The 20,700-nt window shown below is 37.6% G+C and overlaps 1 protein-coding gene across 2 annotated transcripts in view; it reads right to left on the bottom strand.

Annotated features, from left to right (window-relative positions):
- LOC117673830 (protein SSUH2 homolog) overlaps positions 1 to 20,068 on the bottom strand; it is a 29,300-nt gene extending 9,232 nt beyond the window's left edge. Inside the window, exons 1-10 of one of the 2 annotated variants that reach the window (XM_034431469.3) lie at positions 19,850 to 20,068; positions 19,185 to 19,243; positions 12,123 to 12,224; positions 10,779 to 10,839; positions 9,638 to 9,767; positions 7,781 to 7,841; positions 6,282 to 6,406; positions 3,935 to 3,997; positions 2,240 to 2,325; positions 507 to 599 (exon numbers count right to left, since the gene is read on the bottom strand). In XM_034431469.3, coding sequence (XP_034287360.2) covers positions 507 to 599; positions 2,240 to 2,325; positions 3,935 to 3,997; positions 6,282 to 6,406; positions 7,781 to 7,841; positions 9,638 to 9,767; positions 10,779 to 10,839; positions 12,123 to 12,224; positions 19,185 to 19,243; positions 19,850 to 19,872 — 803 coding nt within the window. In that variant the 5' untranslated portion in view covers positions 19,873 to 20,068. Of the gene's footprint in view, positions 1 to 506; positions 600 to 2,239; positions 2,326 to 3,934; positions 3,998 to 6,281; positions 6,407 to 7,780; positions 7,842 to 9,637; positions 9,768 to 10,778; positions 10,840 to 12,122; positions 12,225 to 12,666; positions 12,803 to 19,184; positions 19,244 to 19,849 lie in introns of those variants that run through there. The other variant, XM_034431471.3, reaches the window with a different exon arrangement.
- Between the last annotated feature and the right edge of the window lie 632 nt (positions 20,069 to 20,700).

The raw sequence follows: 20,700 nt of genomic DNA, 5'->3' as shown, positions 1-20,700 counted from the left end.
TAGGACAGGGATGATAGGCACACTGGTGCACTTATGCACGCCCCTTACAGACCTTTTAGGAATGGAGTGAGGTCAACAGTAGACAGTTTAAGGTTAAAGTTTTGGGGGTTTGGGGAAGAAACTACAGAGTCAGATAGTGTGTTCCAGGCATTGACCACTCTGTTACTGAAGTCATATTTTCTGCAATCGAGTTTGGAGCAGTTTACCTTGAGTTTGTATCTATTATTTGCTCGTGTATTGTTGTGGTTGAAGCTGAAGTAGTCATTGACAGGTAGGACATTGTGGCAGATAATTTTATGTACTATGCTTAGGTTTTGCTTCTCCACTCTGGCAAAATATGTGTAATCCAAAATCTTATGCACCCAAGTATCCATGAAGGAGTTGGTCATATTGGGGAATATATTACCGGGACAAAAAAAAAGAGATATATGGCCCTTAAAGGCCTTCTTACATGTATTTTTCCCTCCAAATGACCAAAGAGACTTACAACATTCTTTCTATCTTACCATGTGATTGAAAGTTCAGTATGATATAGCAGTATGCCTTTCCAGTCACAACGGTAACACATATTCCGCCCATTGCCACGGCAACTGAAGCAACTGTAAAAGAGAGATCAATGTTTGAATTAGACCCTATGATATTATAAGTTTTCCTCTCTTGGAAAACAGTAAATAAATATCACCAACTTCGTCATCATCACCATAATTTTATTTCACTCACAGGTAGTCTAGAATAATGCAAAATTAAATTTGCCATCAGTAATTACATCAGTTTAGAATATAAAAGTGCAAAAATTAAAGGTATTGGTGTCTATCTATCACTATCAGAAACTTCTAATATTATTAAATAATATGGCTACATAAGAGAAAAGATACAATGTAAAACCAGGAAGGGATTTGCCCAGACAGTCTCTAAGAATCAAACATGATTGAACAGAAAGGAGGGAAAAAAGATATTATTCTTCCTAGTCCACTGATTAGATTCTCCATTTGCTGAAGGAATATTACTGCAAGTAATATGCGGAAAGTGCATGAGGAGAAATCCTGAATGTTAGACAATGTAGATCTCATATATATTTATGTATCTATATCTCATTGTCATCATTTTAGTCATTGTCTATCAACTGCAGGATAAGGGCCTCTTCCACACATTTCCAAGCAATACGATCCTGAGCTTTCTTTTGCCAATTGGGCCTGCAATGCTGCTGATGTCATCAGCGCATCTTGTTTTATTAGGTCTCTTTTGTGGATGCTTTTTATCAAGTGGGATCCATTCTATGACTGCCTTGGTCCACCTGCCATCAGTTCTTGCTATATGACCAGCCTATTTCCATTTCCATTTCAATTCTTTTACACTGTTGATGATGTTGTACACCAGTGATGGTGAACCTTTTCGGCACCAAGGGCCCATATGCAAGCGCTTGGAGTGCCAAAAACCCAAAGACCAGCTGGCCGGTACACATGCAGGCGCTGGCCCCCTGGTCTTTGGGTTTCCGGCGCACGCATGCGTGCTGGCCAGTTGGTCTTTGCGCGTGCCAGAGTGCTGGAAACCCGAAGACAAGTGGTCTGCGCTCACATGCGCACCGGCCACTGGTCTTTAGGTTTCCAGCGCTCCAGCACACATGAAGACCAGGTGTCCAGCGCGCATGTGCATGCCAGAAACCAGAAGAGCAGCTGGTGATGGCATGCATGCCCACAGAGAGGACTCGGCATGCCACCTCTGACACGTGTGCCATAGGTTCACCATCATGGTTGTATATTTTCATTTGTCCTCTCTCGATATATATCTTTCTACCTATATTTATTTATATCAATACACCAGGGGTGAAATCCAGCAGGTTCTGACAGGTTCTGGAGAACTGGTAGCGGAAATTTTGAGCAGTTCGGAGAACCTGTAGTGGAAATTTTGAGTAGTTCGGCGAACCGGCAAATACCACCTCTGGCTGGCCCCAGAGTGGGGTGGGAATGGAGATTTTGCAATATCCTTCCCCCAGGAGTGGGGAGGGAATGGGGATTTTGCAGTATTCTTCCCCTGCCATGCCCACCAAGCCACACCACACCACGCCCACCAAGCCACACCCACAGAACCAGTAGTAAAAAAAATTGGATTTCATCACTGCAATACACCCACACATTTATCTTTTCTGAAAGACCTAGATGAGGTATGACAGCCCAATAAAAACTTATAGTAAAAACTATTATAAGAATAGAAATGAAGTTTGGATTGAAGCAAAGCTTACCGCTTGTTTCCTGTGCCTGAACACCATGAGCAGGAACTGTTGTCAGATGAATTGAACCCAGTACCATTACAAGCTGAACACTTTTTCTATATTTGAAAAAACACAGTATAATTGAAATTTATTTATTTAAGAACAATAACGTCATCAACAACAAGCAGCTAAATTTCCATATTATTTTTGGTGGATCTACAATAAAAACCATCAAACCTGAGATAAGACCAGTGACATTCAAACCAGTATCAAAGATACCAAAAAGAAAAGCTGTTTTGAAATGAGTATTTTAGGGCTTCTCAGAAGGGAAGCCAAGAAGCCCACCCCTCAGTTCAACAGGGAACAATGCTCTGCTTTGAGAGATAAGCTTCTTTTCAGATGGCTTACGATTCAGTGAACATACCGGTACATCCTCTATTATAAAGGGCAGTCTTTTAATCAGAAAGTTGTCCTTTAGATTTATTTTTCAGAAACTCTCTTTAGCCCTTTATTTCAGGTTATTTAACTTTTACTATATAAATAGTGCCATTAGGACAGTCTTTCAAATATATGTGGAAAATATGAAAATTGCATTGTCTTTTTACAATAAGTACATTTTGATTTTAGATATTTTTATTAGAATATGTGTTTTCCTAAATTTTCTTGATTTTGCTCTCAAATTTTCCCTTGTAAACCAATATTATAGCCACAAACAATTAAGTTTTTTAATCATTTATCCACCTCTTTCAGATTTGCCCATATTTCAGACTGTCCTCTATTTTCAAGAAAATACTGTATGATCACTGTAGCTCTGGTTTCATTACAAGGTGCTGGCTATCACCTTTAAAATCCTTCATGATTTGCTAACAGCCAAATTTGCAAAAAAAAAAAAAAAATTTCCTACAGGTACAGAACACATACTGCAGTTTGCACCTCCCCTTCATGAATGAAAGACCAGGTCTCTTAACTGCCTTTTGAAACTGAAATACAACCACCCAAACCAGTGGGTGCCCCCGGTTTGCACCGGTTCTATAGAATGGCAGTAAAACCGGCAGAAGGCTCCGCCCACCAACCCCGAAGTCATCAGAACGCTTCTGCGCATGTGCAGAAGAGCGCGTGCACGCGCTCGCTTCGCTCACACACACGGACAACCCGGTTGCAAACCGGCAGTAAAGGTAAGTAGAACCCAAGCCTGATCCAAACTGAGTCAAATTGTCTAGTTACAGGTATTGACTTACAAACCATGTGCTTGGTGACAATTCAAAGTTACAACGGCACTGAAAAAAGTAACACAACTATTTTTCACAGTTACAACCACTGCAGTATTCCCATGAACAAAATTTGGATGCTTGGCAACTGGCATGTGTTGTTGATGGCTGCAGTGTCCCACAGGGGAGTCATGTGATCACATTTGCGACCTTCAGGCAAGAAAAGTCAACGGGGAAGCCAGATTCACTCAACAACCCTGTTACTAGCTTAACAACTGCAGTGCTTCACTTAAAAACTGTGGCAAGAAAGGTTGTAAAATGGAGCAAAACTCACTTAACAACTTAACAATGGAAATTTGGGGCACAATTATGGTCGTAAGTCGAGGACCACCTGTATTTGTATCACCTATTTTCCTGGATTTGGGGTGGTCATGTATTCCTTCTACTCACAATTTGTGTACAAAAGGAAGCACTGATACCTGACAGGAATATTGTAATGCTTCTTGTGCTGACTTACTGTGCCTTTTCCTTTACATGATTGGCACGTAATTGCACCACGCCCTTTGCAGTTCTGACAATTCTGAAAGTAAAGCAAAAGACACATAAGCAAATGATTAGAAAGACTCTGTTGACAGGATAATCCTACTTCACTTGAGAATTAGTGTGCCCAATAATCAATTTTATTAAGTTTTCTTAAAATAACAGTAGACCTCAGCAAGAAGACAAAAGATTCCTGTCCATATTTTTTTTCTTTGACATCCTATGCCTTAGGCTTCCTCAAAACTGTATATTTCCAACTATGAATACACAAATATCAAATGTTTGATGGGAGTCTTGTGGATATCTAAATAATATAAATTGAATTAATTAAATATCTCTACAAATGTAATAAAAAGAGAAAAAGCTCCCAAAATGATTTCAGAAAGCAATTGTCCCTTGAACTGAGTATTAATTTTCCTACAGAAAAATATTAATTTCTACTTAAAATCCCAGACATTACATACTAATTGAATCACTCAAGGCTATTAATAGCAATGAAATGTCATTGGTTCATTTTACAATTAGTACAAGAGTTCAAAAGACAACATTTAGAACCCTGTAGCTGTTTACTTTACTTGGAATTTATTTGGATTTACTATTAGTTAGATTAAAGTATGTTTAACAACTTATCTTTAAAAGTTTAATTTATCTTTAAAATTAATATCTTACATCAGTTCTATTATTTTTGCTTAAAGCTCACACACAAATAAATTATCCATGCATATCGCATTGCATTCATGTCAGAAATTCTGAGGTGTTTCCGGGTTGAAAAGATTAGCTGGTGACATCACCGTTACCTGGAGGATACCTAGGTGGGGATCCTTTCATGTCTCCTAAAGGAGCTGGAGTGAAGGATAGGAGTTCAACCCATCCCACACCAGCACTCAGGTCCCAAACAAAGGCTTGCTGCTTGTCAACCTAGCATTCTAACCATATGAGCCACCATGCTCCCCATCCATGTAAAAACTTTTTCTATATTTGTAGTGGTATGTGGGAATGACCTTGAGAGAGAGGAGGAGGGTGTCAAACTCATGAGATAGTCAGACAAAAAACACAGCCAGGAATATTAGCTCTATCTTTATGGTAAACTGACATTAATAGAATCTTGCAAGTCTGAAAGTACATTTTTCCTTGTCATCTGTACAGACCAAGAAACTAGGGAGTCCTTCTGAGACATTTGCCACACCCGCTGTCAAGCAGAATGTTGCAACTATTATTGCTTCTCAGCTTGCCAACGAACTATGGGGGGAGGGAAAGAATAGATAGAGATAGAATATAACTTCCAGACATCAAGATTCCAGCCAGTTCCAGTTGTGGGATTCAGCCAGTTCGCACCACTTCGGGAGAACCGGTTGTTAACTTTCTGAGCAGTTTGGCAAACTGGTTGTTGGAAGAAATCATTAGGGCAGAGAACCGGTTGTTAAATTACTTGAATCCCACCACTGCGTGAGATCCAAGGACACTTCGGCAGGTGCTTACCAGAGCCAAAAGACTCTCTCACAACAATACCAGGAGACTCCATTGGACAACGTGACCTGGTCTAATAGGGGGAGGGGAAACCTAAACTTTAACTATGTGGGTTTGCACGGGAAATAGTTAGATCTGGTTTTGCCCTCATCTTTGCCGAAATGATGTACTCAATGACATTTTGCATTAAGAGATTGGATTGTCTCAACCATGCTTGTTTTGATTGGATTTGTCAGTCAGAACATTGACACCCATATTCCTTCTCTGGGCTCAACTGGATCTTATCTGGCTATTGCCTAGTTTATGGCTTTTCTTCTTCTCTTCTGAGATCATTCCCGCATATTGTTACAATATGTAATCAAATCCCTGCTTATGACAATTTTCCCACTTTCTCTAACTAAAATGCATAAGAAAGACTATATAGAATCATAGGTGTGGAAAGACCCTGGTGATCTTCTGAAAATATAAATAATAAATATATTATCATTATATAATATGTGTAAACCAGAAGATTCCCTTGTCAAATATAAATATTACTTTTAAAGTTTATCTACTAAAATACTTAGAGTTTCAAACAGTAAAAACTACTTTTGCTACAATGATCAGAGAGCGGAAAAGCAAATTCCACATTAGAGGTGGTAAGGCATTTCACAGAACTTAAAAGTAACCATTAAAAAAAAAAAGCAAATAATCAAATGGATAAGGATGAGTCAGGGAAACACAATTTGATGTCACTTCCTGTAACAAGAGCCATTAATTGGTAATGATGTATTCACAAAACTGACTTGGTTGCCTTATTGAACACACTTTAGAAAAGCAGCATAAACTCTAAGAAGAGTAAGAAATATTTGTTTTACCCCCAGGGAATATGAGTGGGGCACTGGGATATGCATTTCACAGTCTGTAAACAAGGGAGGTGGATCCACGGGGATTTCCCAGGGGGTAGGCGGAGGTACAACATCAGCAGAGTCGACAAATCCACCTGGAAGACAAACACACAACCCTCCTCAGTCAATAAGAAACTAAATAACAAAACAGCACAATTGTGAATTGCATTCCTTTAGGTATTTTGGCCTCAAAGTAGACAAACACATAGCTTCAACTGATGAGATATACTGCTTTAATAGTGTTTCATTAGACAGTACAGAATTTTTTTAAAAAAAATATTGAATAATATGCCATGTGTGAGTATTGTAGCAATTTTTAAAAACACATTTTAAAAAAACACTGCCCAGAGTCATTCTATGAGGGAGATGAGCAGTCTCGAAATATGATATATAAACATAAATAAAATAAATTTTCCCAGGATCCCTTCAGTCAGAAACGACTAGCACATATGTGCGAGGGGAACCTTTACCTTTACCTTAATTACACAGAAATTAACATCTCTGCTGATGGAAATGAAAGTAAAATATTGCTTCCTCAATTGGAAAATGCCTCAAAATTGTGACAGTTTTCCTAAACCACATTTTTGTTTTTCAATTTTTCACCCTCAAGACCTTTTCAGGATAAGTAAGTCAATTCTTCAATTAAGTTGGATATGAAAAGAAACTCATCCAGTGACCTTGATAGCTGAAACAGGCTTGTTCTAATTCGAGTCCAACCCTTTAACTCAGCCTGTACCAAACGGAGTGTCTCAAAGGCTTGGTTTGATGTCAGAAGCCCTTTCTATTTTTTAGTGTGATGGGAGAAAATATTAATGCACAATGAATAAGTCTACTAATTTTTACATACACAGAGAGGGGAGAGGGAGGGAGGGAGGGAGAGAGAGAGGGAGGGAGGGAGGGAGGGGGGAGGGAGGGAGGGAGGGAGGGAATGTTTTGGGCCCGTCTACTACAGGTAGTCCTTGACTTATAACTACAACTGAGCCCAAAATTTATGTTGCTAAGTGAGACAATTGTTAAGTGAATTTTGCCCCATTTTACAACTTTTCTTGCCACAGTTGTTAAATGAATCTCTGCTGTTGTTAAGTTAGTAATACTGCCTTCCCCATTGACTTTTCTTGTCGGAAGTTTTCAAAAAGTGATCACATGATCCCAGGACACTGCAACCATCATAAATACATGCCAGTTGGCAAGCATCCAAAATTTGGTCATGTGTCTACAGAGATGCTGCAACGGTTATGTGAAAAACAATCATAAGTGACTTTTTTCAATACCATTGTAACTTTGAATGGTCAGTAAACAAATGGTTGTAAGTTGAGGACTACCTGTGCTTTGCCTGATTCCATTAAATGTTAATGTTAGAGTGTAACCAATAGTATGACTACTTGGATTAGTATCTTGAAAAGTTCAAAGTGGTGATCTCTTACAAAGGGATCATTCTGGAAATTTACCCTCATTCCCCAGTTACTCACCATAGTAGCATTCACTAGCCAAGTGTGTGTCTCTACTTTCAGTGAAAGTCTCTAACCGATACTGAAAACAGAAAACAGCAAATAATCCATTAACCTGAAACTGAAGTCTTAATTCTTTGAAGAGAAATGGCCATCCTTGGAAAGCAAACTGGTTTCTGGTGTGGAAATCTCAGCCAACAATTAGCAGAATCTGGCTCTGGACTTTGTTTTGAGAAATTCTAAAACCCACCCCTAATGGTTTGAAATGAAGCAATTACTGCTTTGTTTTTAATTATTCCAGTAAGTATAAACTACTTTCATTCACCATGAAATAACTGCTCCCACACAATTAAGTTGTTAGAAGTTTGAACTCAAACTTATTTATAGATATTGATTTTGAATTCTTAAATTACACATCTACACATACCAATACCGGTAGATGCCCTTGGATGAGACCTTTCAAGAAATAAATAATGTAAAGCAGGGATGTTCAACCATGGCAACTTTAAGATTGTGAACTACAACTCCCAGAATTCAATGACTGGCTGGGGAATTCTGGAAGTTGAACTCCACAAATCTTAAAGTTGCCAAAGTGGACACCCCTAATCTAGAGGGTAGCATGACAAGTTCATGGACTTGATTACAGGAATGTGTACATATTGAATCCAAAGCCCAATGGTACCACACTTCTTAGTGCCCCCTTAAAGAAGCTGCATCTTTCTCTGGGGTTTTTTTTTTTTTTATTTGATTTATATGCAGCCCTTCTCCGGAGACTCAGGGCGGCTTACAATGCGTTAAGCAATAAGCTTAACTGTAGCCAAACAATTGCACTGTAGCCAAACAATTGCATGAAAATATGCATTTGAGTTCAGTTGGTCCTGCCAGGATGCAACCAGATCAGTGGTGGGTTGACCCCAGTTCAGACCGGTTTGCAAGAACTGGCAGTAAAACTGGCGGGAGGCTCCGCCCACCAACCCTGATGTCATCAGGGAGTGCATGTGCGCAGCCCCGTTGCAAACCGGTAGTAAAGGTAAGTACAACCCACCCTTGGACCAGATGCTTCCAAGTAGATGAGGACATATAATTTGGATCTGTTCTACAGTTTCCTCAAAATGTTGTCAGTATAAAGTGGCATTATATCACATTTAAAGATGTTCATACAATTTTGAAAACATGGAATTTATTGTTTTATGGAAATCTTGAAATTTATTGACCATGGAATGCAACAAAACTGATGACATATTTTTATCTATTCTCTGCCTAAAAAATAAATTCATATTTTATTTGTTATCATTATGTTTCTTCCTTTTGATTTGAATATATTGTTTTGTATTTGAACATGTCTTTCATTTTCTCTCTTTGGTATATCATTGCAATATCTATATTTACACCTATATTATCTATATCGTGTTTACTATTAAGATGGGGAAATTCCAGGATAGATGTTTAGGCTTCTCAGTCCTGGTGATACTTTTTTGATAAACCTTCTTAAAACATTTTCTTAATTGGAAATTAATAACACTGGCAAACATGTCTACATACATGTGGTGAAATCTTACACATAGTTACCCCAAATGTTCATTGCTAAGATGAAAACATTCTAAAGGATACATAGATTTTTCATGCTGACCCTTCTCTCTAAAGTTCAGTGTTGGTTCTCAACTGAAGGTATACTTACATTTTTGAGTAATATTTCATAAGTGCTAAATGGCAAACTTGAAAGTGCAAGAAGTGATGTCAGGGAATCTAGATATTTAGCCTATCCAGACCTTGACTGGAGACAGCCTAAGAGCTGCTTTGCTGAAGCTCAGGTCAGACTTCCCAATAGTTCAGTTCTCAAGAAATGTCTGGTTCCCTAGATACAACTATGGTACGTACTCTGTATGTGTTGAGAGGAGTTAGCTTCTGGACTTTTAAATGCTTTGCAGGGGCAGTCCTATAGCAAAACTTTGTTGCTATGTACTGGAGAAATGCATCTTTAATCTCTTGTTCAGAGGTGAGGAGGGTGCTAGGAAAAAAAATAGACAATATGCAACTTCACTTGGGTTTGAAATAATTATTAGAAAACTTTATATCTGATATTCTGAGCCCTCAAAATTATTGTATGTAATGAAGTCATAACTTCTATTCTCTAAACATTCCCATTTTCCTCAATGTATTTCCTTCACCTAGAGAATCATAGGTCAGTCTGTGAACTGGATAAAATTGTTTTGAAAGAACAGTTGGGTTTACTCTGTGATATGTGTAGTCAGCAGCTGGGATCATAGTATCTGAAGCAGTAATTTCTGTAATCCACACTAATCTACTGTTCACTAAAATAATTTTAGGATGCCTGCTTAGAGTGCTTCCATCTTCTAAACTAAGCAGAAGAGATTAGATCAGGGGTCTCCAATCTTGGCAACTTTAAGACTTGTGGACTTCAACTTCCAGAGTTCCTCAGCCAACTTTGATCTGGGAGTTGAAGTCCTCAAGTCTTAAAGTTGCCAAGGTTGGACACCCCTGGATTAGATTTTGAAGGGTCCTTGGTGCTCTCTAAACTTGGTTGCTTTCTTGCAGGTGTTTTCATTACCCAAACTAGGTAATGTTATCAGCCTACCACTGATGATGTTACCTAATTTGGGTAATGAAATACCTGCAAGAAAACAACCAAACTCAGAGAACAGCAAGGACTCTTCATTTCAATCTGAGCTACAAAAATTCTCCTTTATTGAAACCCGACTCTTTAACTCTTACGCCTTGGTTTCAGAAACAAGATGTTTGCCCTCTTATTTAGGAAAGGATACCATTGTTTCTTCAGAATAATAAAAGGAATGATATTTCTCTTAACAAATCCTTTTCACCCAGTCTTTGGTATGTGTGTCCCAGTTATTATGGAGGCTCTTGAATTCTCCTTACAGTACTTACTTTTCTTTCAAAGCAACAAAATTACAGTGTTTTTATCAATACTACTAAGGTTAGTCATCCTGTCTATTTGAGTAAAATGGCGGAATAAAGTTATGGTAGTCAAATAATATCATACTTTGAATCACTTAGATGTCGAGGTGGCTGTTGATCTAGTAAATCAGACACAGAATTGTTTCCTGCAATGCAAGAAGAGGTAAAATAATAATAAATAACACAGGAAATTTTCTTCTTTTCTTTTACATCCATTCCAAGATAATATAAGTGGTTTAAGGCACTGCATAATGTTCATGAATTGAATCTTGCAAATATAGTTCATGTGTGTTTGTCCTCCAGATATACTGGAGCAGTATGATGACTAACAATTCTAGAATTGTAGGCAGCCAGGAAGCTAACCATGAGACAGATATGGAAGATCTCTGCATATCAGACAAAATAGGGTTGAAACATATTTTAAGTCCAGAAGATACTGGTTGCTCAGGCAGAAGCCACCCTAATTCACAGCTATGTGTAGGGGAAGGTACAAGTACAATTGGATTTGCAAGATTCTTTTGTTATAGAGAATTTCAATAAAAGTCGTATGAGTCTTTTAGAAGTTGATTTCCTGGTCTGGTTTATCCAGTGAGGATGACAGGAAGTCATAAATCCATTTCTCTATTGATTTATCTGCTGTATTGAAAACCATGTTAAGGTTGTATGTTGTTCTGATTGCAGTTATCTGTTTGGAAAGCTGGCAAATGGGCCAGGGGAAAGTATGTCAACAAAAATTTTATGTATGTGAACTACAAACAGGTATGATTATGGAATTAGGATAAGCATACTAGGAGATATATGATAGGAATTAGTGATTCTTCTAGTAACATATGCCCAGTCTTATTATTTTATGGTAAAATGACTAGCTGATCAATGAAAAGGCAATGACTGAAGGAAATCTTGACATGTAGGATGTACAAGAACCTAATTAGTATAGAATTTTAAAATATAAAAACAATTTCTACAGACTGTGAAACTGTTTTTGTTAAATAAGAACATTTGCATACTCCAAAAACTTTAAAAAAACCTTTTCCATTGAAAAAAAGAAATTATCCTGAAAATTACATATTGATTGTCAATATTGTTTAAGAATTGTAAAGCAAAATATCTAAAAATACAATTCTTTTATATATTTCAGGTTTTAATTTAAATCAAAGTCCTAGAAATGTTCCTCAAATGTTTGAACATAAAAGAGGAAAAGAGGGCCATCTTCCCATACTAGATATTGTTGTTGTTATTTGTTCACAATTATGTGAAATCACAACTGCCAATTCTTTAGCTGGTGTTGGTCTTCATATGCATCAATTATTATTATTGTTGTTGTTGTTGTTGTTGAAAAAGGAAGAAGAAAAGAATAAAAAGAAAAGATAATATAGTAGTAGAGTTGATTTAACAGGTGAGTCAAGTGCGTTTAAAAAAAATTACTTACCATTTTTTCCTGAATCTTGTTTTTTATCTATAGATCCATTGTTCATCAGTTCATAAGGAGGTGCAGAAGCTCCTTCAAAAAGAGATGAATGACTAGATGTCTCTACAACAGAGAAAGTTGTTATAGAAAGAAACACAAATAAAAACCTTCCCACTTATTCTTGATGAGCAAGGATGGAATGAAACAACTAATTATATATACTGGACACAAGCAATATAGAGCTCTGATACATAGAATGTTCTAGGAAATAAAGTGACAATCAGTGAAATATTTCAGCCAGATGATTATGATCCCATAACCAAGCATATACTAAAATTCTGCTACAACATTCTGAACAGTTGAAATTTCCAAAAGTACTTTTAAGGTAGCCCCAAACAGAGAGTATTGTGATTATTCAGCAGATATATAACAGGTATTGCCATAGTCAACTATTTCTTTGTGTTGCCCATAGTCAAGGCTATTTCTTTCAAGAATGGACACAGCAAATATACCAATATAACCTGGATTTAGCTACCCCTATGCAGGGCTGCAGCCTGGTCCTTACCTAAAACATCTTCAGTCCCAAATTCAGAATCCTTTCTCTTTCCAACAGGAATCTCCTCCATATTAACTGAATTAAAGCATAACCTAGTATTCCGAGTTTTACCAGCTCCAGCACCAATTCAAGACATCAAAAATTTCTGAATAACAGATGAAAAAAATAAGTCGATATATTCCATCTATGTCTTATTTCATACAAATCTTTCCAAGCTTCCAGAAGTGCAAAAGAAAAATAGCCATGCCATTCTGTAAACTATGATACTACTCACGTAACTAATCTTCCAATTAGGCTATGGGAAACAACTCATTTCATTTCACCTCATTTTAGGCCATCTCATGAACGAGATATCCCATCACATCAAATACGCGACACCCTGTTTTGGATTTTATGGTGGTCATTGTTATAAGTAGAATCACGATGTAAATAATAGTAGTAGTAGTTCTTCTACTTTCTTAGTTTTAATTCCCAGAGGAACTTTCAATCTTTATCTGCTGTCTGACTTTGCTTTTCGTATGACCAACCTAGCAGCATTCTGACCACTAAAAGCCACTCCTGAATTTAGCTCTAAGCAATTCATAAGCAAAAGAAGTTTGAATTTAAGCTCTCTTCTCACATACCTAGCATGCCTGCTGTATTCTAAGCATTCTAAGTACCCTCTATGGTATATGGAATATTCCACATATACTCTGCATGTAAAGGACTCTCAAATAACATGAGTAAATTTGCTGTTGCTACAATCAAAGTGTTTTGAAAGGCCAAGGGAACAGCAAATATGTAAACCTAACGCCACCACCTTTTCTCGACATTGAAAGTTGCAACATTTGCAAAAGAGTACTGTATTAGAGAAACTTTCTGAAGGGCAGTCAATTATATATGTGAAGTTGCACATTGTAGTTGTAGTAAAGGATAAGTCTGAGCAAGAGGAAGAAACCTGCAACTGTTTGTAGTGTATTGTGCAACAAAGCAAGAATGTTGTTCTGTGAGACTTGACATAATACTGAGGCTTGTACAGAGATATCTTTAAAAGATTTCATCATATTGTCAGAAGGATCAAACCTTTATTTTTTCTTTATTCATTTCCAAGCCGAGAATTTAATAAAAATCACCACGCGATCAGTGGAGAGTCCAAAGAAATATGCTTATTCAATCAAAAGTTGCAATTGCTCTATCATCATAAATTCTTCCTCCTGTGCAATCCTTCCTTCTTTTCATAGTCTGCTAAAATAGAAGTTTCCTTATCTTAGAGTTACAGGAAACTTCCTTATTTATACTGAAACAGATGCCTCTTCATGTAGAGCTAAAACAATGGACATTTTGTCTTTCCTATACACATGTTTTTCCATACATAAGATATAAGTCTTCCTTTATATGTGTTTTGCTATGTGGTATATTCATTTGTTTATATTGGCAGGAACCAGCATTACTGTCTTCTCTTTATAATCTTTTCTTATTGTAAAAATGTAAGAAAAATATTCCAGCTTCCCCATAGACAGTTTTTAGATTCTGTGGGAGTTTCACACATGCAATTTAATCTAGTTCAGTTGAAGCAGACAACAGATATTACAAGTTTTTTCTGTTATAAGAATATACTATACTCAATTTACAACAGGAGAGATGTTTGAAATCTCTCACTTTTAGTTTTGAACTAACTGTTGTGTATCAACACTTCAGGAAATTGGAGCTTATTTCACTTTTTAATAGTTATATAAAGAAAAAGATGCCTAGCAATTAAATTAGTTTGCTCATTCATATTGGCGGGGAAAAAAGGAATCTTCTAAATTGCTACACAAGTCTAAGCAACTTCAAACAAGCCAAATAAAACAGTAAGGTTATCTCTTGCTTGAAAAGAAGATAAATCTGAATTCTGGAGCCTGCTATATTAGGATAATAGTAGCAGGACCTGCTATATTAGGATAATAGCAGCATATTTCAAGCACTCACAATTGTGGGTGGAAAATTATCTCCCCAAATAGCATCTTTGGAGACAAATCAAAGACACAGAGGGACATAAAATATCTCTCTCCATTGATCTCCAACAATAAAATTAATGTCATGATATTATCCTTAGGGTTAGAGCAAACAGTTAGAAATAAATTATTACTGTGGTGGCTTATCAATTAGGACTAGATGAGTAGCAAAATTATTCACACACATTAGTTCCAATGATACTTTTCCTTAAGCAATTAAGGAAGGATCAATTAAGTAGCAATCTTCTCAAAATGCAATTCCTATGATTTAGGACTACTTAACTAATCAGTTACCATAATGTATCTATTGATGTAAGCATCTTCTTCAGATGGTATGGTTCAAAGATTTATTTATGGTCAAAAAGACCCAAGTACCTAACTAAAAATATAATCTAAAATTTAGCATTAAATAAAAGTTTAGAAATAACATATTTCTATATCATATATTTGAAAAAATGTTACATAAAGCACTCAAAATCTCAAATTATTGATGTGCTACAAAAGACCTTGCTCTTCTAACCATTGTTAAAAATCTGGCTGTTGCATCTCTTCTGGATTTAATTTTAAAATACTGTAGGCCCAAAAACATCCTGCCGAAGATTTATAAAATTCACAATACAATAAAATATGATCCATTGTTTCTAGATCAATACCATTACAGGGACAAAATCTTTCAGAAATGGGATTTTTAAAAAAAAAAAAATCTATCATAGAACATATTTGATAGCAATACATTTAATCTGACTTTCAAAAAGGGTAGTATATATTTACTTAAATATAAACTAATAAGATATTAGAGAGCTGCAAAGAATATCTGTAATTAGTTCTAAAAGTTACAGGTGAACATGGAACTTTGCCATTAATTTCTGTGCTGGATTATTCCATATTTGTTTAATACAATATCAAGACTTCTATTTCCCACATTCATTATTTTACCATAGCCTTCACTGTATGGAATAGAAAACAATTATAAAATGAGTGCAAGGGAAGGTGACTTTGTTATTACTTTGGCTGATAAATCTCACAATTATTCTGCCATGAAAGTATGTGCTGGCCCTAGTCATGGGTTAACAAATGGCTCCTTGTTATTCTTTATGGTTGTTGATCTTAAAAAGAGCCTCACAGTTTTCCCTCTTTTATTTCTGTTTCTAAAGGGAATGGGAAAAAATGCTTCATTTTTTATTTTATTTTTTGGCCACTGACATTAAATAGCATTATGTCAGGAGCAGTGGTGGGATTCAAATAATTTAACAACCGGTTCACTGCCCTAATGAGCGGCTTGGTGGGCATGGCCAGAGGGTGTGACAGGCAGCATTCGGCTTCCTGCATCCCCCTGGGAGCAAAAATGTGCCCTGTTTTGCCCTGTTTTGGGCCTAGTAGGCCTCCCTGCAGCCTCCTGGAAGCAAAAATGGGGTGCAGGGGGACTCCTGGAAGGGGCAGGGAGGGGAGGGGCCAGCCAGCAATTTAACAACTGGTTTACACAAACCAGCCTGAACTGGCTGAATCCCACCACTGGTCAGGAGGCTCTGGAGACTAGTTTTGCAGTGACATAGGACCTATTGGGTATTGGATTGGGTACAAAGATATCAAATAAGATGATAACTTTATACTTAGATTTAAGCCTGTTGATTGAATAAGGTGTTCAGTTATTTCCACCATTGCCAAAAAGGGTGTTCAGTTGGATCCAGGAAACTATGCATTTGCCCCACACTGAATAATTCCATATTTATTAAAGGATGCTCTAACAGGGGTGTCAAACTGACAACCAATGGGCCGGATGCATCATGCACAGGCCACACCCACCCCAGCTCTGCAAAGGGGGAAAACATCATGAAACATCACGTAATGGCAACATGATGCTACAAATGTGACACCTGTGATCTAATGAGTCCTTTTCTGAGAAAAAAAAATCATGCATTTCATTTAGGTTCTAGGACTGGTGTTTGCACTGACATTGTTTTGGTCACTCTGTTGGATGACGTTGCCAGGAGAGAAGTAGGGGACTATAAACTTATTGATTCTCCTGAATCTCTGAGCAGTTTTCAAAATTATCAATAATAGTATCTTCTGGAGACGTTATCCAAATTATGTGCAAGCAAAACAACCAGTTTATGATTCTTCTCACAGCTAGGTGGCCATCTTCAGAACGTGATGCTGGGATATTCTCACTTGAATGTTATTCTGTAATGGATTTGCAAAGTTTCCCTTTATTATCACCATTATTCAATATCTCAGGGAAGAGGCTTCTCTGAGACTCTGGAAAGAATGCAGAGAAGAGCAATAAGAATGATTAGGGAGCTGGAGGCTAAAACATAAGAAGAACGGTTACAGGAATTGGGTATGTCTAGTCTAATGAAAAGAAGATCTAGGGGAGACATGATAGCAGTGTTCCAATCTTTGAGGAGCCCCTACAAAGATGAGGGGATCAAACTATTCTCCAAAGCACCTGAGGGCAGGGCAAGAAACAATGGATGGAAACTAATCAAGGAGACAAACAACCTAGAACTAAGAAGAAATTTCCTAATAGTAAAAGCAATTGACCAATAGAATAGCTTGCCTTTGGCAATTGTGGGTGCTCACTGGAGGCTTTCAAAAAGAGACTGCACAGCCATTTGTCTGAAATGGTATAAGGTCTCTTGCTTGAGCAGGGGGTTGGACTAGAAGACCTCCAGGACTAGAAGGTCCCTTCCAACTCTATTATTCTATGTTCTGTGGTCTCTATGAAACTACTGAGTGTGATAGTTCAGAATGCTAGAACAAAATCTTAGCACAGGGGTGTCAAACTTGATTTCATTGAGGGCCGCATCAGGGTTGTGTTTGACCTTGGAGGGCTGGGGGTGGGCGTGACTGGGGTGGGCATGGCTATGGTGGGCATGGCCACCCCACCTCACGATGTCACTCATGTCGGAGGCACCTGTGCTGGCCAGGTGCTAAGGTAGGACTTCCCTGAGACCCTCCCTCACTCTCATTATTATCTCCTTCCTTCCTTCCTTCCTTCCTTCCTTCCTTCCTTCCTTCCTTCCTTCCTTCCTTCCTTCCTTTTCTTTTTTCTTCCCTCTTCATTCTCCTTTCTTCTTCCTTCCCCTATTTCCTTATTTTTCCTTCCTTGCTCTATTCCCATCTTTCCTTTTTTTTTTCTTTGTCTTTCCTCTTTCCCTTTCTCTTTCCTGTCCCTTCTTGCATGCTCAAATGCAAAAGGGGAAACATTTCTCCTTTTATTTTATTTTTAGTTTGTTTTGATAGCCTTTTGCTAGCGAAAACGGAGCTCAGGCCCTCCCAAGCTGGCAGAAGCACCATGGGCTGGTCCTTTGCTGTTTCCAGGCTGGCTCCATGGGCCAGATCTAAGCACCCCATGGGCCGGATCCGGCTTGCGGGCCTTGAGTTTGACACCCCTGGAATACTATATTTGCTTTTCATTATACCCAGGTAATACATTGCTGAATCAGGATCTGGCTATGGAAGTGGAGGGCCAAATTGAAGCTCAGTCCAGACAAGACTGAGACAGTCCAGACAATACAGAAGTGTTGTTATGAATAGTTTACCTGTCAACTAAGCAGTGTTTAACCTGATCTGGATGGGATTGTAGTCCCCTATAAGATCAAGATGTTTTTAGATCCATTTTTGACACTGGAGACACAAGAGTCTTCTGTTATATGAAGTACCTTTTACTAGCTTAATTTGATACACTAGGTACAGCCCTACATTGATAGGGCCTGGCAGTATCCATGCCCTGGTAACTTCTTGTATAAAGGATTGAAATACATTACATGTGGGCTGTCCTTGGAGATAATTAAGAATCTTCAATCAGTACAAACTGCAAGAGGACTGGCAGAAACTGGGTGATATTATATTACACTAGCTTATTATTATCTTTTTTGATTCTGAATCCAGTTCAGGATGCTAGTTTTAACTACCGTATTTTTCGGATTATAAAATGCACCTAGCTTTTGGGGAGGAAATCAAGGGAAAAAAAATCTGCCTCTGCCTCCCAGCATCCATCCAGTATTCATCTGGCCTGTTCGTCGCGGCCCATTCACCACTGCAGCCCATTCACTGCCACCACCTGTTTGTAGCCGCCGCCCATTCTAGAACAGCTGATCGGTGCTGCACCAACCCCTTTCCTTCCCCCCACTCCCCCCGCTACAATATTCAGAGTATAAGATGCACAGACATTTCCACCCACTTTTGGGATGGGGAGTGCGTCTTATATTCCAAAAAATACAGTATATAACCCTTAACAATTAGAGACCAAATTGTATCTAAAAGAATTTCTCTTCCTGTATGTTCTTACCATCTTTGGCATATCTCCAAGGTATCTGCAACTATGGATCTTTCTTACTGAAATCACTGTCTTCATACTTAACCATCACTGCCTTCTCGCTTACCTGCTTCCTCCTCTACCTGAACTGGATAGAAGCAATCAAGCAGCCAGCAATCTAAGTATTCTGGCCCTCTAGCTTCCTTGACTTGAAAACAGTCAAGGAGTTTAATATTTTAATCCCGGTTTGAACCCCCCCCCTCCGTTTGAAGCTAGCTGCTATTGTGTTTCCATACCTTGTGCAGATTTTGGGGGGAGGAGACTGTCACTTCCATAGCTGACAAAGCTTTTGTCTCTGGAAGAAGAAAAAGAAAAAATGCCAAGGAATATTTTTTTTGAAAAACAAAAAGTTTTTTTAAAAAAAAATCATGATCAAAAGTAGCAACTTGATCTTCTCTAAAGCTAAGAGATGACTAGACTGATTATGCCTTTGGGAGGTCCCTTTACTTTGACAATGATTCCTCTGGTACACAAATAAGGAAACATGGGGTTTTTCCATAGTAAAAGAAGCCAACAATTGTTTAATGTACAGTACAAAATTATTTTATGAAGATACTTTTGAGGGTCATATGGTGAAAAAATGACATTGAAACAGTACACATAGCTGTATTGTTCTATTAAGAACAAAAGCACACCCAGCTGGTAACTGGCATTAATTCCTGACATCAGGAGAAAAAAATATAAAATTTTACTATGTAGTTTCCACTTAAAACTTTCCAAATCTATTATTCCTAATGTATATTATTTCAAGTCTCTGTTTCATCTCATTCTATATCTACTGCTTACTACTTACTTAAGCTACTACTTACTAAGAGACAAAGATAGAGGCAGAGGTTGATAGAAATCATGCTGATATACCTGAGTTACTCAATCAAATAAAACTACTTTAAAAACAACTTACCCAATAAGCAGGTCTTTCTCCATTGCTGTTTGCTGGGGTGGGTTAGGTCAAAGGAGAGAGAAAAAAAACATCCTTGCTTTTAAAAAGCCTCTCTCCAAGACTAAGGAAGTAGATTTATCCAAAGGAAACAGAAAAGGACCCAGATCCAAGAGCTTTCTACTTTATTGCTACATACTGTTGAAAATGGCCTTCCCTCCTGTCATTTTTCAACAGGACGTCATGATTGTGTAACAGTAATTCTGTATTGCAAAAGGTTTTTCTTAAGTGACAGGAACTCTATACATTCTGGAGCAAAGTTCACCCATCCTCCATTTAAGAATATATTTTCTGTTTGTAATTGGGGGTGTTTTCTATTTTTTTTCTCTCTCTCTCACAAAGAACAGTTTGCATCACAAAACAGTTTACATCACAAAAGACAGGAAGTAAAGAAGATTATTTCAAGAAATGTTGGTGTGATTGCTGCATTGCTCACTCTTTTTTATTAAATAGATGCAGATATCCATTCCCCCCAACAATTTTGAAACAGCATTGTTTCACAAACACATTTTGGTAGCCTTCTCCATAACAATACAGAAGTGATTAGCCATTGCCTTTTTCTGGAATGGCTTGTCTTTTCCACTTCCTGCTTTATACAGTTTTAATATTTCCTGGTCTTCCATCCAAAGATTAAATAGGTATATCTTGGATTAATTTTTTGAGATCAGGGACAACATCATTAGAACAGGAATGAATTAGGCAGGAGAAAATTTGGAAGAATAGGTAGGCCTCTTTCAGCTGACAAAAGACTTTTATGAAATCAACTCCCTTTGCAAAATGTAATAATTTATTAAACTTAATAGACTCTTAATGAC

Source organism: Pantherophis guttatus, chromosome 2 (assembly GCF_059756535.1).
Source record: "Pantherophis guttatus breed Tessera chromosome 2, ASM5975653v1, whole genome shotgun sequence".
Taxonomy (NCBI): Eukaryota; Metazoa; Chordata; class Lepidosauria; order Squamata; family Colubridae; genus Pantherophis; species Pantherophis guttatus.
The sequence above is the reverse complement of the archived record's forward strand: the minus strand, read 5'-3'. Positions and strand labels throughout refer to the sequence as shown.